Source organism: Thalassophryne amazonica, chromosome 8 (genome assembly GCF_902500255.1).
Source record: "Thalassophryne amazonica chromosome 8, fThaAma1.1, whole genome shotgun sequence".
Lineage (NCBI taxonomy): Eukaryota > Metazoa > Chordata > Actinopteri > Batrachoidiformes > Batrachoididae > Thalassophryne > Thalassophryne amazonica.
Window position 1 is genome coordinate 73,615,303 of NC_047110.1, and position 15,931 is coordinate 73,631,233.

A 15,931-nucleotide genomic window follows, 5' to 3' on the forward strand; every position below is an offset into this window, starting at 1 on the left:
CTGTTTTTCACTCTGTGGAACACTTTTGTTCTTCGTCAGTGACCATGTGCTGACAGATAAAGCATTTTATTCTCTTCCACATTGCATATTTTCATGTTTTGGAATTATCAGGCATGTGAGAATTGCACATTATTGTGTATTTACACATTTTTACATTTCTGCCAAAGTGTTTTGCATGAGGTATAAATCAGTCTGTTTTGAATGCGCATGTTAAATGTTGTAAAAATCATTTTAAGACAATCACATGCTTATAAAGTACTACTGTAAAATGGGCCCGAATTACTGCAAAGTGGTCAGATGAAAAAAAACTTGCTTTGTAATGGAGCCAAACTGCAGCCAAACAAAATGAGTCAAAATCTGAGGAAAGACATAATAGAAAGGGGCCAAACTGGTGATTTGGAAGCCAGGAATATTGACAGAAAAGCAGGCATCCTGTGGGATTGGAGGTGGTGTGAGATCTAGGTGAGTTGCTCTCTGCTTATATCTTCAGTAAATTAGTGTTTAAAGGGCATGTTACATGTTATTTAATGTCTCAGTTAGCAACACATCAATGTATCCATGACTGTAAGTCTATCCGTGCATATGCGGTAATAGTGATCGCTGTATTTTTATTGCTAATTAATATCACTTTACCGCGGCGTTGCTGGGCCGGTATCATAGATTTACGTCGATGGTATCTGGCTATACCTGCCCACTGTGCGTAAACAAATGACGTCATAGCGCACACAGCCCAAGAACTGTCTGCAGAGGGAAAAAAAAAGTGTTCGCAGAGGAAAAGATGAAAAGGTGAGAAGTGTGTTTTGGTCCCACTATGGATATTCCGGATGATTTTCTCATGGATAGTATGACAGTGAACAGCAGCTAAAGCAGCCAGCTTGATGAGGATGCACTGCTGAATTTGAACAGCAGCGCGCGCCAGGTGACAAGGCAGAAGTTAAGTGAGCCAACTTTTTATGTACGCGTTACGTGTTGTGTATCTCAGTAAAAAGTTATAATAATGCAAATAACATGCTGTTGTCGTGCGGTATGCATTTTTTCTGAGTCTCTCCGTCCATCCAGTCGCCCAAAATGACAACTATTCGCCCTCGTCTAACTTGGGCGAATAGTTGTCATTTTGGGCGACTGGGCATGGACGTTGGGCCTCTTGAAAATGCATACCGCCCTCCAAAAGCATGTTATTATTCCTCCTGCTCGGCAAGTTTGCAGGTGCATTTCTGGAAAACGTCTTACTCAGCATTTCCCAGCATGCAATGTACATTTTAGGAAAAACAGAAACATCCCGATGGCTGACAGAGTGAAATGAACGCTGCTGTGTCCAATAACGCAGCTTCTGAGCTTTCATGTGAATGTTTCATTGTTGTTGTTATTATCATTACTTCTATTTTGAGCTTTGATTTTTAAATTGACCACAATGGAAATAAGTGTTTTCACTTTCTTGTGCCATCCATGTATTTTTAATATATTTACAATTATATGATGTGCTTACATTGAACTTACTAAATAAAATCAAAGTGATGGCTCAGATTTACATAGGCTGTACAGACAGGAGGCGACGCCCTTCACCCAGGCACAGGCAGCTAAAAGGAAATGCATGGAGGCCGCAGCAGCCACAGCTAAGAGAAAGCACAGAAAGCAAAAGTAAATAAAAAATGAACCTGGGATGATATTGATCATGCCATTCAAGTACCGTAACTTGCAAAATGGAACTATTGACAATCTTGAATATTGAAAATTAGCATGGCTAAAACCCTTAGGCGTCTGGGGGGGCTTCACCTTCCAGACCCCCAACCAGGGCCGGCTATTTTAAGCATGTTTCTGTATTTGCCTTTCACATGCCTGTTATATACAAAGTATATTAACAAAGATTAGTTTTTCTTAAATAACCTACAGTAGGTCTGTTTTTCGGTTTCTTATTTTGTGACTTTTCTGGCTTTCATTCACACTGTGATGTAGCAACAGCTTCACGTGCACGTCAATGTGGAGCAGTCATCAGATGTCTCTCTTTGCACATTTTGTGCTGTCATGTTGAAATTTACTCGCTCTGTAGTCCTGTGCCAAATTCATTTTGCATACACCTTGTTTCTTGCCTAATATTCCAAGCCCCAGGTTTTTTTAGTCCTCCCACTTTGTCTTCTAAACCCATTCCACTGATACAAGTGTTCTTCCACTGTAAACAAGCAGTGCATGTGCAGGATTACAGCAGTGCACAACCAGACTCTGCACTGACTCTTGTCTTCACATGTTGTATTCAAAACAACGTGATCCCAGTTCATCCACTTGTTTTATTATATTTCAACACCAGATAGCACAAATCAACTGGAATGTTTTGAAACCTTTTTCAAAACAGTTGGTCACATTGGCCCTGTCCTAATATCCACCCTCACAGACACATAGACTTCAAAGCACGTTCATGCTAAGTGTGTGAGGGTTAGGGCTGGCCCACTGTCAAATCATTTTCAGCCCTTTTGGTCACTTTCTGTAAGTGGTCATTTCTGTACCATTTGTCTTTGCCATTGTCTTTATTTTGATACAAACTCTGGAAACATGTTTCAAATACAGGTGTTGTAAAGATTTCAAAATATTTCAGACCAGTGCTTTGAGTTAGCCAATCTCAATTTGCAGGACAGACAAAACTTTAGGCACTATGAACAGCCACACATTCTATCCATTCTTTAATTCTGGTTTTACATTCTTATTCTGTTATCTTGCACTTTTCCAAATAGCAGGCATTGTGTTTTGCCCAGGTGAGTGCTCGTCTATCCAGAAAGTATTCACAGCACTTCACTTTTTCCACATTTTATGTTACAGCCTTATTTGAAAATGGGGTAAATTTCTTTTTTCCCCCTCAAAATTTTACTCACAACACCCCATAATGACAACATGAAAAGTATTTTTTTTTTTTTGTAAATGTATTAAAAATAACAAACAAATCAAATGCACACAAATATTTACACTCTTTGCTCAATACTTTGTTGATGCACCTTTGGCAGCAATTGCAACCTCATGTCTTCTTGAATATGATGCCACAAGCTTAAAACTTATCTTTGGGCAGTTTTGCCCATTTCTCTTTGCAGCACCTCTCAAGCTCCATCAGGTTGGATGGGGAGCTTCAGTGCACAGCCATTTTCAGATCTCTCCAGAGATGTTCAATCTGATTCATGTCTGGACTCTGGCTGGGTCACTCAGGACATTCACAGAGTTGTCCTGAAGCCAATCCTTTGATATCTTGGCTGTGTGCTTAGGGTCATTGTCCTGCTGAAAGCTGAACCGCTGCCCCAGTCTGAGTTCAAGAGCGCTCTGGAGCAGGTTTTCATCCAGGATGTTTCTGTACATTGCTGCATTCATCTTTCCCTCAATCCTGACTCATCTCCCAGTTCCTGGCACTGAAAAACATCCCCACAGCATGATGCTGCCACCACCATGCTTCACTGTAGGGATGTTGCCTGGTTTCTTCCAAACATGATGCCTGGCATTCACGCTAAAGAGTTCAATCTTTGTCTTATCAGACCAGAGAATTTTGTTTCTCATGGTCTGAGAGTCCTTCAGGTGCCTTTTACTAAGGAGTGACTTCTGTCTGGCCACTCTACCATACAGATCTGATTGGTGGATTGCTGCAGAGAATGTTGTCCTTCTGGAAGGTTGCTGGAGCTCTGACAGAGTGACCATCGGGTTCTTGGTCACCTCCCTGACTAAGGCCCTTCTCTCCAATCATAGATTAGACAGGCGGCCAGCTCAAGGAAGAGTCCTGGTGGATCTGAACTTCTTCCATTTATGGATGATGGAGGCCACTGTGCTCATTGGGACCTACAAAACAGCAGAAATGTTTCTGTACCCTTCCCCAGATTTGTGCTTCGAGGCAATCCTGTGTCGGAGGTCTACAGACAATTCCTTTGACTTCATGCTTGGTTTGCGCTCTAACATGCACTGTCAACTGTGAGACCTTATATGTGCACAGGTGTGTGTCTTTCCAAATCATGTCCAGTCAACTAAATTTACCCCAGGTGGACTCCAGGTAAGCTGCAGAAACATCTCAAGGATGATCAGTGAAAACAGGATGCACCTGAGCTCAATTTGAGCTTCACAGCAGGCTGTGAATACTTATGTACTCATTATTTCTTTTTTTTTTTTTACATTTTGATAAATTTGCAAAAATCTTAAAATAAGTCAGTCAGATTATCATTATGGGGTATTATTTGTAGAATTGAGGAAAAAAATGAGTTTCATCCATTTTTAAATAAGGCATCACGTAATATCACAAAATGTGCAAAAAGTGAAGCGCTGTGAATACTTTCCAGATACACCATAATACGTTCAGAAGGCAGATAGGTCCATGTGAGTTCAACTGCAGCTTGTCATTTTTAACATTTTACTTAGCATTTAGTAGCCATCAATCCAGGTGGCACTACCTGTCTGGAATTTACAAAGGAAAAACAAAGTTCCTGTTTTGATTGAACGGGTGTGTCAAAGTTCACCAGATGTGGCACGGTTTGACCTTATTTAGTGCTCTTTTAATTTGGTGAGGTACAGGGTGATAGCATTTGTTGTTTTTAAGTTATTGTCTACACATGCTAGCTAGGATAGACTCACACACTCACCCACTCATTGATATTTTTGCTCTCCAAGCTGTGGTTACCAGTACAGGGAACTTTGTCACTCTCTCTTATCCTTTTTCTCTCACTGTTCTTTTGTTTTCTCACAAGTCATAGATGTATAGTGTGCTTAGACTAAAACCTGTTGTTTTGTTGAATGTGGTGCCAAATCTCTTATCCAGGCTGCGCCACCCAGTCTTTGTCACATTGGTCACACTCACAAACAGCTTTAATCTGCCTTGTCTAATGCAGAAAGAAGAGAGAACAGCAGGGCACCTCAGCTCTTGATGATGAGTTGAAGGATAACGGAGATCTCTGTTGCACTGTAAGAGTATAAAATATCTTTCTGTGACAAACAGTTTATTTAACTCCCTGCTGGGATTTCTAGCAGCTCTTCAATGTCAGGAGTGCACGCTACAGTCTGAGACATAGAATCAAGGATGAGAAAAGTGACTGCAATCATCAACTCTGCCCTCCATCTGTACCGTAGTACCACTACAGTAACATAAAGAATCGGAAACAAAGCAAAGGTAATAAAACAGAGCATTGTTTTTGAATCTGTTTTTTCTTTTCCTTTTGTTTATTATATCCTTAGAGAAGGAAAAGAAAGGACTTTAGTCAGGAGGAGGTACGTTACCTTCTGCACGGAGTGAAGAGATACGGTTACTCATGGAACTTATTCTGTGGTCATATCCCTTCCAGCGTGGACGTACTAATGTGACCTGGCAAAGAATACAAGCAGCTGATGGTACAAAGATAATTTTCCTCAAACCGGCTTTTTAGGCTTTGCAGAGTGCGCTGAGATTAATCACTTTCCCCCCACTTTTCATTTTCCAGAAAGACAATCCCAGCCTTGATTACACGTGATCCTGGGTCCGAGATCCTCCGTCATTCCTTTAATGAAGAGTTTCGAATTACAAGTTGGGGAAAAAAACTGCTTTAATCCAATACTTTAAACTCAGTTCAGTACTTGTTGACATTGTTGATAGCCACTTCTGCTGCATGTTCTGTTGTTTTTACATTATTGCTTTTTGTTGTGCAATTAAAAAGAAATTGAGTTTTCCACTTGTCCTTGAATGGTTGATTGTGAGATTAATTATTTCAGACAGAAGCCAGCTCTCATACCTGGTCAACTTTAGTGCTGCTTTGTGCTGCTAGGGATCATTATTCAACTAAACACATCTCAAGTCACTTCTTGAAGCAGCTATAATTTGTCCTCCAGGCAGACACATCAGTTCAGACATTTTTTTCCAGAGTCTGGTCAGACTCCCAGCTGCTCTCACATTGGGCCTAGTGCAGAATTCCAGGCAAATTTTGGTATGCAGTTCATTCTCAACTTGGGTGAGTTTGGTGTAAATCATTCTATGTTATGAGTTTAGCTAACGTACTGCCCATACCGATCAGCCCCTGTCCGAGCAATTTTTTTTTTTTTTTTTTTTTGTGGAAGACACTCCAGCTCTTCTGTAAGGATGATTCCAGTTTGGAGAAAAAACAAGTTACCATTCATTCTTCTCAGGACATGGTACACTTTTTTTTTTTGTAGCACCGCCTGTGGACATACAGTAGTGTTCAGAATAATAGTAGTGCTATGTGACTAAAAGATTAATCCAGGTTTTGAGTATATTTCTTATTGTTACATGGGAAACAATGTACCAGTAGATTCTCACAAATCCAACAAGACCAAGCATTCATGATATGCACACTCTTAAGGCTATGAAATTGGACTATTAGTAAAAAAAAAAAAAAAAATAGAAAAGGGGTGTTCACAATAATAGTAGCATCTGCTGTTGACGCTACAAACTCAAAACTATTATGTTCAAACTGCTTTTTTAGCAATCGTTCGGATTCCTGGGTGCGAACGCGCCCTCTTTTAACTGTTCTTTATTCCTCGCCAGCAGTACCAGTCCGACACGCGGAGGCAGTGGCCACCTGGGAGTTCGGGACTTGGCGGCTCCAGTATTCCCGGGGTCTGGTGGCGGAAGGAAACCGTGTGGTTCCGGTTCTACTTTGGAGAGGTGTCTCCTATCTTCGAGCCTGCCCACACGACACCTGTGTGAATTTGACTTTGTCCCTTTATTGTGATCTGTTGTCCTTGTTGTGCGTATTCACAACAGTAAAGTGTGTTATTTGACCTATTCCATTGTCCGTTCATTTGCGCCCCCTGTTGTGGGTCCGTGTACTTACACTTTCCCAACATAATGCACTAATTCTGAGGTTTTGTAACAAACAGACAGATCGCAAAGGATTCTGGGTAAAAGTGCCTCTGCTAAACACTGGCTGAGTCTCTCTTTTGGAGCGAGGCGGAGGGGAAGGCGAAGGGCTACAAATCCCTCCGTTTGGAGGGGTAGGAGGAGCTTACTGCTGTCTCTGAAAAAACAAACATGGTGCCAAAAGAGCCATAAATGAAGCGGATTTCATTACAAATTACGCTGTTTAGAAAGTTATAACTTGCCAAAAAAACTTTACAGGCAGTTGTCTATGACAGCAGCGTGTATGCTGCTGGATGCATGTTGCATATGTTGTCATTCTGAAGAATATTGTAACGTCGCTCGTGCGCTGCGTTATAATGCACATACACACGAACGCTACGATAAGACACTTTTATATCTCACAACGGAGAAAATCATGATAAAGTGTAAGCACGTTAATTTGTATGTTCATAAATCTTTGGATAATATCAATCCCTGCTGTTGGATTTCAAGGTCTGTAACGTGTGTGTATTTTGTAAAAAACGGAGCCCTGAACACACTCATCTAATAAGCTTTCAGGCAGAAAATGAAAAGTTTCATCAATGGGAATAAGTTGGAAAATATATACACACACATGTATATGTGTAACACATAACCTGACGTCCTAATAGACTGATATTATTTGTCAAGGAAATTTCTAAAGGAAATAAGGCTGGATGCAAAAAATGGGAGAATTTGAAAAAGAAATAGGTTGTAATTCCATTAAAAAAGTGAAACTTGTATAATGTATACATTCATTGCACACACAAAAAAGCCATTTGCAAAGCCAAAAAGTTGATTTGACAATCATCTGACATAACCGGGGCCAAAATAAATAGAACACTGCTATCTACTGGTTCCCACATGCTTAGTGAACACTACTGACCAGTAGATGGCAGTAGAGGCCTTGAAAACAAAATTCCAGATACAGTAATCCCTGTCTGCTACATTTAAAATGCGTGGAATTTAACAAACGCAAATAAAACCAACATCTATAAACGCAGAGAAATATTCAAGAGAGTTTTAGGCACTAGAGTTTAATGCTGTTGTCCGTGGAGCCTGAACAGAGTGTCTGAAATGCATTTGTCCTGTCGTGATGTACTGAGATTACATCATCCTACCCAAAATGCATTGCGGGTCACAGGATGTGCTCACAAAACCTTAAAAATTAGCACATTACTTTAAAACTAAAACATATATCTGATATTTTCAGTTAATAAAACTTCAGACATGACAGTAATTTTAAATAACTTGTCCAAAATTTGAACCATAAGTTAAAAATGCATGCCTCTGGATGACTTAGGTGATATCGACAGCCTGTTGGTATGGTGTTAAAGGAAATGTTTTTTTTCTTTTGCGGCTGTTTCTCCTTGGTCTGCAGAGGATTGAGATGCTTTTTATGTAAGTGGCTCTCTTCTGTTTGCAAAGGTTATAGCTGTGCGTCTGTTACAACACTTTTAACAGGTGAGTGCTAAACTAATTTTAAAGATGTTTGTCGCTGTTCACCTTTGTTTATCGGTTTAAAAGTTATCGGACAAAGATTAATCGGAAGATAATTGGTCCAATAATGGTTTTTAAAGTTATCTAAAAAGATAATCCAATAAAGAAAACATTATCTTCGATAATTATCTGTTATCGGATTATCGGAAGTGTGCCCACCACTGACTGTTTGTATTTCTTCATAACTGATGTAAATAAAGTCCAAGACGTATTCAGTGACTTGGAAATGTTCATGTATACATCCCCTGACTTGTTTGAAGAAAACTGGCAATAAAACTGATTATTTACAGGTGTTACATGGAAGGGGCCCATTACTTATGCAACCCATCATCTTGGCTTTTATATTGTATTAATTTATATCAAGTCATAGAGATTTGTGTTGAGTTTGTGTTTAAGGAATAAAAATTTATACATTTTTATATTGAGAAGTGTGATTTACACTTTGTATTTGAAAAAGGAAAAATAAATTAAACTGTGTGAAATACCAAAGGGTCCAGTACTTTTGGAGGGCACTGTAGAAAGAAACCAAAACAAATAAGTACAGAAATTAAGTTGTGTAATAATGTGAAATGACACAAGGAAATTATTGAACACGTGAAGAAAGGGAGGTGCAAAAAGGCATGGAAAGCCAAGACACCAACTAAAATCTAAATAATTAGAAAGCAATCCTGATCCTTGTCAGTGCAAATTAATATTAGCTGATGCAGTCCCAACTGGTGGCCTATAAAAAGGTGTCTCATTACCAAGGTGTCACACAAGAACACCTTGTGATGGGTAAAACGAAAGAGCTCTCTCAAGATCTTCACAACCTTAGTGTTGCAAAACATACTGATGGCATTGGTTACAGAAAGATTTCTAAACTTATGAACGTTCCAGTGAGGACTGTGGGGCCATAATCCAGAAGTGGAAAGAACATTGTTTCACCATAAAGCGGCAATGACCAGGTGCTCCTCACGTGATTTCTGACAGAGGAGTGATAACAGTTATCAGAAGAGTTGTTAAAGAGCCAAGGACCACTTGCAGGGAGCAACGAAACTGCACTCAACCGCCATGGCCTGTATCCACACTCACCAGGCAAGACTCCATATCTGAAAAAAACATGTTGAAGCTATTTAAAGTTTGCTGCACAACATTTAGACAAGCCTGTGAAATAATGGGAGAATATAGTCAGGTCTGATGAGACTAAATTTGAACTCTTTGGATGCCATAATACACAGCATAAATAGTACTGCACATCACCCCAAAAACACCATACCAACAGTGAAGTTTGGAGGTGGGGACATCATGGTGTGGGGCAGTTTTTCTGCATATGTAACCAGCAAACTTCATATAATTGAAGAAAAGATCAATGGACAAATATATGGAGACATTCTTGATAAAAATCTACCAGGATGATGAAGATGAAACAAGGGTGGACTTCTCATCAATACATCCAGACACACAGTCAAGGAAACTCTTAAGTGGTTTCAGAGAATGAAAATAAAGCTGCCTGAATGGCCCAGCCAACCACCTGATGTTATGACCTTGAGGTCATATTTAGTATTTTTGAGACGTGTGGGTTTGTTTAACCTCCCCACCTAGGTGAGGCGCTATGCATTTTGTGTGCTGTGTGTTTCCTTTTTTTTTTTTCTTCAGGTGAGCTTGTACAGATGGCACCAGCTGATTGGTCCAGCAGTGATGCTCCAGCTTTATAAGGAAGGCTGAAACCAACACTCAGGGTTCCACCTTCTCTTTGCTCCCAACAGATATTGTGTGTGTCTGAGGGCACTTTTTTTCTTTTCTTTTTTTTTGGTCTACTTTTGTACATTTTGTAACCATTTAGTTTTGTAAACCAGTCCAACACTTTTGTTAGTAGGGGTGAGAAGCCATTTTATTTTGACACTGTTTTCTACTATTTTGTGTGGTTGTTTTGTTTGAGCACTTGATAAGAGCGGGGGTTTTGGAAGATGTTTTTTTTTCTTATTTTGGCCTTTTTTTCCACCCTGAAGTTTTTATTTAAGAAAGATAACTTTATGTTTTGGACTGCAGACCTTGTGGTTAGTCATCCTCAGGGCTGGAAGGAGGAGGTGTCGCTCTTTTGTTGTGCCGCGGGTTACCCTTAGGCCCGGGTGTAACACCTGACTTGAATCCAGTATAAAATTGTAGAAGTTTGTAGAAGAGGTCCACGTAACCTTCAAGATTTGACTGTGTGGAAAAATGGGCCACAATCACACTTCAGCAATGCATGCCACTAGTTTCTCCATACAGGAGGCTTCTTGAAGCTGTCATTACCAACAAAGGCTTTTGTATGAAGTATTAAATTTCAGTAAGCATATTCAATATTCATTTTTTTCCTGTACCATTCCTTTTCATTACACATAACTTAATTTCTGTACTTCTTTGTTTTGGTTTGTTTGCATGTATGGATTATTTGGGTTGTTACTGACATCTGGTGAAAATTTCATGTCGGTAGCACCTTTAGAAATATATTTACTGAGAAAAATGGTGACATGTTCAGTACCTATTTTACCTGCTGTACATAGACGCTTCTGAACAACGAGAAGAATATAATACCAGTTAACATTTTTATTATATAAATGACACATTTTAAAGTTAACCCACTTTAGTTCTCCATACAATTACATGTGATACTCTGTTGAGGTTGAGAACAGGTAGTGTTACTGAAATGAGAATTGTACCTCAAACCATCTAAACTGTAAGCAGGCACCAATCAGTCAGAAAACAGTTTCTCTGCTGATGCACTAGATGCTGGTATTCACATTGGTATGGGATCTTTGTGTTGTCAGTACAGCAGTGGGTCATAAAATCATGACAGTTCCTTAAGCTCTCAGAAACGAGCTTGATGTCCTCCGTAGTGGGTTGCGCCCCTCCCCACACACACACACACACACACCCTCGGGGCTATTACCATCTTTGTGTGGCTCTTGGTGAACTCCAGGGTTATTGTGGAATTGTTTTGGGACACTGTTTGTGGTGGTGAATGTCAAGTTGTCCTAATAATTTGTTGTCACCTGTGAAGCGATGTCCTTAGGCGTACCTGGCCTGGTAGAAACACAAGACACTTTAACACGCATAGAAGAATACAGGAGCTCAGCCAGAGAGCTGCTGCAGAGGGTTCAGCTGCTGGAGAAAAAACAGACAAAGGTCAGACATGCATTCACACACATCACCCCAGTATGTTAGTTACACGGCAACTGATGATGTGCGCTGGATCTCATATTCAGGAGGCCAATGATGAGATGGAAGACATACACCAAATGGATTCAGTGGAAAAGCTACATCGGCCGTCTGTGACCCCAGTCCAGCCTTTGTTCCCAGTTTCTGTTCACCCTGATGCCACAAATAAGGAGGGACAGCCAAAGCAAGTAGATGTGCATAAGGTGAAGATAAGCAGGGATTATGAAGAGTAGTAGCACTTGTGGTAAATTGTGGCTGGGAACAATGTTAGTGCAGTGTAGCTTGGAGATTTTGGGTAGAGGTACCTGCAGACATCCTGTGCCTTTTTGTGTCTCTCAGGAAAAGGTCAGGTATTCTCCAGTGGCCCCAGCTGAACCTAAGGTTCTTGGGCAAGAACCTGTCATGGCTGCTTCACGAAGTTCTCTGTGCAAATGCACAAGGGTCGCCTCATCCTCCCATTTACGTCCATTAGAGGGAGACAGAGAGCTGCATGCTGCTGACAGGCCAGTCGAGTCCTCAGCTCCATTAAACTAAAACTAAATGATGTTGTTGATGTCTTACTGGTTTTCTTTACTTTAGTCAGTTGTTCAAGGCCACCTGCCCCAGCGATGAACAGTGTACCAAAGAAGATTAAATGTTGCTGATAGAAAAAGGTAAACCGTGTGCAGTACATTCAGTACAGTTGCTTTTGGATTCATGTGTTGAGTTTTGTTTTGGAGTTCCATCTTTTTCTGCCCCAGTGCCATCAGTTCCTGTCTATCTTCAATGGGTGTGTTTCTTCTGTTCAGATAGTTGCTGGACCGTGAGATAAGTAAGGTGGGGATACCAGCTGTCGATGAAAATTCAGCTTCACATACCAGATGTATCAGGGTAGAATTTTTTTTCGGCTGTACTCAATTCAGATTTGTATTTTTTTTTTTTTTATACAGCTTTAATCCTGAATTATTTTAAAGATTGTTATAGAGTTCATGCAGAATTTATGTTTAATTTTTTATAAACATGTTTTAAAATTAATTATGTGGTCCTCTACATAGTTTATTTTATTGACGTGGGCTCAGGGAATCAGTGCTGTCATCAGTGTGAAAGATTATCTTAGAGTTTTAATACCTGCAACAAACAAAGAAAGTGTGAAGTTGGGGGTGTATGTACATGTCATTTCTTAGTTTTTACATTTTTAATAATCGTGCAGAAATTAAAAAAAAAAAAACTTCAGGGTCATTATGGGTGTTGTGAATTGAATTGGGGGGGGGGGGGGGAATTTCCTGCATTGTAGAATAAGGCTGTTAAACATAAACAAAATGTGGAAAGAAGTGAAGCGTTGTGTAATACTTTCTAGATGCACTGTAAACCAAACTTGGGTCTGCTGCCTAATGCCTTGTCATGTTCGTTCTCTCCTTTAAGCTTGTGTCGTTCCATTTGAGGAGGTGACCAGTCGCACATTCTCATTTCTCAAAGCTCCTGCCACAACAGCTGTGACCTGCACAGAGTTCTCCAGGAGGCAACGGCTCGCTTCAGGACTCGACACGACAGCCTTATGTTCAGGAGAGGGAACCGAGACAGCACCACGGATCAGACAGACCCACATCCGAGAGGGATTTAATGGCAGAGTCACAGCAAAGGCAGGAACACTGGAGTGGTAGGACAGTATTTGGATTTACAGTAAATTGTGCAGGGTCGTGTAGATTTTAATCTTAAATTAGTTCTATAATTATGCTTTGGAAGATAATATGGTCATTCATCTTCTATATTTCAATGCTTTTCTCTGGTGCTGACTGAATAAAGAGAACGTTTTGGACAGAAAATATGCATGATGCAAGTTGTTGCATCAATTTGAAATCATTTTGTGCTGATGATTTCAGTGTACTGGCTTGAATATAATTTTTTTTTTTCTTTTTATAAACTGGAACTACATCTGAGAAATTATGGGGTTGTCTTATCATGGACTAGACCTTTACGTCATATACGTACATACACACACAAGACCAGGCAAAAAAGTCATAGTGTGAGGTATACCGTACACTTATGGTGCTGAAAATTCCTTCTCGCATTTTAACACCACAGTCAGTGTAAATCATTCACAATAACACAATAAATCACAATTAATTGCCATTATTTACATTTCTTCCAGGGATCCTTGTGCTTCTTTTTCCATGTCAAATCAATTTTATTATATAGCACCAAATCACAACAGTTGCCCCAAGGCGCTTTATATGGCAAGGCAAAAGCCATACAATAATTACAGAAAAAACCCCAATGATCAAAACCACCCCCTATGAGCAAGCACCTGGTGACAGTGGGAAGGAAATCTCCCTTTAACAGGAAGAAACCTCCAGCAGAACCAGTCTTCTGCTGGACTGGTTGGGGCTGAGGGGAGAGAATTCAGGAAAAGACATGCTGTGGAAGAGAGCAGAGATCAATTACCAATGATTAAAAGGAGATTGGTGCATACAGAGCAAAAAGAGAAAGAACAGTGCAATCATGGAAACCCCCCAGCAGTCTAAGTCTATAGCAGCATAACTAAGGGATGGTTCAGGGTCACCTGATCCAGACCCTAACTATAAGCTTTTCAAAAAGGAAAGTTTTAAGCTTATCTTAAAAGTAGAGAGGGTGTCTGTCTCCCTAATCTGAATTAGGAGCTGGTTCCACAAGAGAGGAGCCTGAAAGCTGAAGGCTCTGCCTCCCATTCTACTCTTAAAAACCCTAGGAACTACAAGTAAGCCTGCAGTCTGAGAGCGAAGCGCTCTATTGGGGTGATATGGTACTATGAGGTCCCTAAGATAGATGGGACCTGATTATTCAAAACTATGTCAGAGTGAATTTCTCCCCTTGACGGTGGCTGCTGACACCCCTGCAATTTGATTCAACAATCTTGCCCATTATTTTTGTTGCTCAGATTGTATCAGGAGAGATTTTAGTTTAAGAAGAGCATCAGATTTACACCATGTCGTATGCGGTTGTATGTTTGCCTTCCACCTTTATCATCTGCAGAAGCCCAGATTGGCACCAATTATTTATTATTCTGCTTGATAAAATCATGCCTGTTTTTCTCTCTTGCTCTCAATATGCTTTTATTGACATTATTTTCAAATAAAAGCATTAAAAGTAAACAAAAAAGATGTCTTCAGGAAGTGTTTTCAAAAAATGTCTTGAAGGGGGTGGTGGTGGTTAGTCCTCTTACATTTGCTCTGTACATGTTGCTCTAATACTCCTACTGAAAGCTCACATATTATCACTTAATTGCTGTTCAACGTGTGATTTGTGTTGCGCTGTAACAGATGTCTGTCTGACCCCCATACGCAAAGAATCAGGGAAAGCCAGCAGTCCACAACCACCGCTGCTCTGGAAGAAGCACAAAAGTAAGTCACATGCTAAGTGAGGTTTTATACAGCCGTGTAACATGAGCATATCAGCAGGGAGCAGGATATAATCAATCACAGAGCTAGCTATTGCAATTCTGTCCCCATATCAAAACACAAGTGCAGAAAGCTGAATATATGTAAAATTCCTGTGTAGAGGTGTCATTTATCTATGCCTTGCTCATCTGTCATAGGTTTTACTTTGACTCCACTGAAAAAAGGAGCTAAACCAGAAACACTCGTGTCTTTTAACAAGGCTGGTATGTTTAATACATTACCATAAACCACATAATTTATTGTTGCTATTTATTCATACAAATTCATCAGCACTTACTCAACCACTCCCGCTCTCAGGTCTTGGCTTGACTCCTGTGAAAAAGCTTCACCTCCCTGAAGGTACGACCTGTTGGATCCACGCCTCAGACAGGATATGCGCTGTACAGTAATACTGTAGTGTGTGTGCTGTGAGCCTGTGGGGGCGCTGTTCTGCTGAGAGCGTTCTTGGCAGCAGATGAGTAAAGCAGCAGAAAGAATGTTGAAATGCAGCCAGTGTTTGACAGTCTCAGGGCAGACGCTGGTTCAGTGCAGCACAGCTGGATTAATCTGTTTTTCACTCTGTGGAACACTTTTGTTCTTCGTCATTGACCATGTGCTGACAGATAAAGCATTTTATTCTCTTCCACATTGCATATTTTCATGTTTTGGAATTATCAGGCATGTGAGAATTGCACATTATTGTGTATTTACACATTTTTACATTTCTGCCAAAGTGTTTGCATGAGGTATAAATCAGTCTGTTTTGAATGCGCATGTTAAATGTTGTAAAAATCATTTTAAGACAATCACATGCTTATAAAGTACTACTGTAAAATGGGCCCGAATTACTGCAAAGTGGTCAGATGAAAAAAAACTTGCTTTGTAATGGAGCCAAACTGCAGCCAAACAAAATGAGTCAAAATCTGAGGAAAGACATAATAGAAAGGGGGCCAAACTGGTGATTTGGAAGCCAGGAATATTGACAGAAAAGCAGGCATCCTGTGGGATTGGAGGTGGTGTGAGATCTAGGTGAGTTGCTCTCTGC

At 40.2% G+C, this 15,931-nt stretch overlaps 1 protein-coding gene across 1 annotated transcript in view; it reads left to right on the top strand.

The window, feature by feature from the left end:
• Positions 1-15,931, top strand: part of terb1 (telomere repeat binding bouquet formation protein 1) — a 48,036-nt gene that overhangs the window by 26,921 nt on the left and 5,184 nt on the right. The window contains exons 20-26 of the mRNA XM_034175498.1: positions 4,842-4,861; positions 4,978-5,070; positions 5,185-5,298; positions 12,980-13,130; positions 14,770-14,850; positions 15,045-15,110; positions 15,205-15,246. Of these exons, the coding sequence (XP_034031389.1) occupies positions 4,842-4,861; positions 4,978-5,070; positions 5,185-5,298; positions 12,980-13,130; positions 14,770-14,850; positions 15,045-15,110; positions 15,205-15,246 (567 nt within the window). The remainder of the gene's footprint in view (positions 1-4,841; positions 4,862-4,977; positions 5,071-5,184; positions 5,299-12,979; positions 13,131-14,769; positions 14,851-15,044; positions 15,111-15,204; positions 15,247-15,931) is intronic.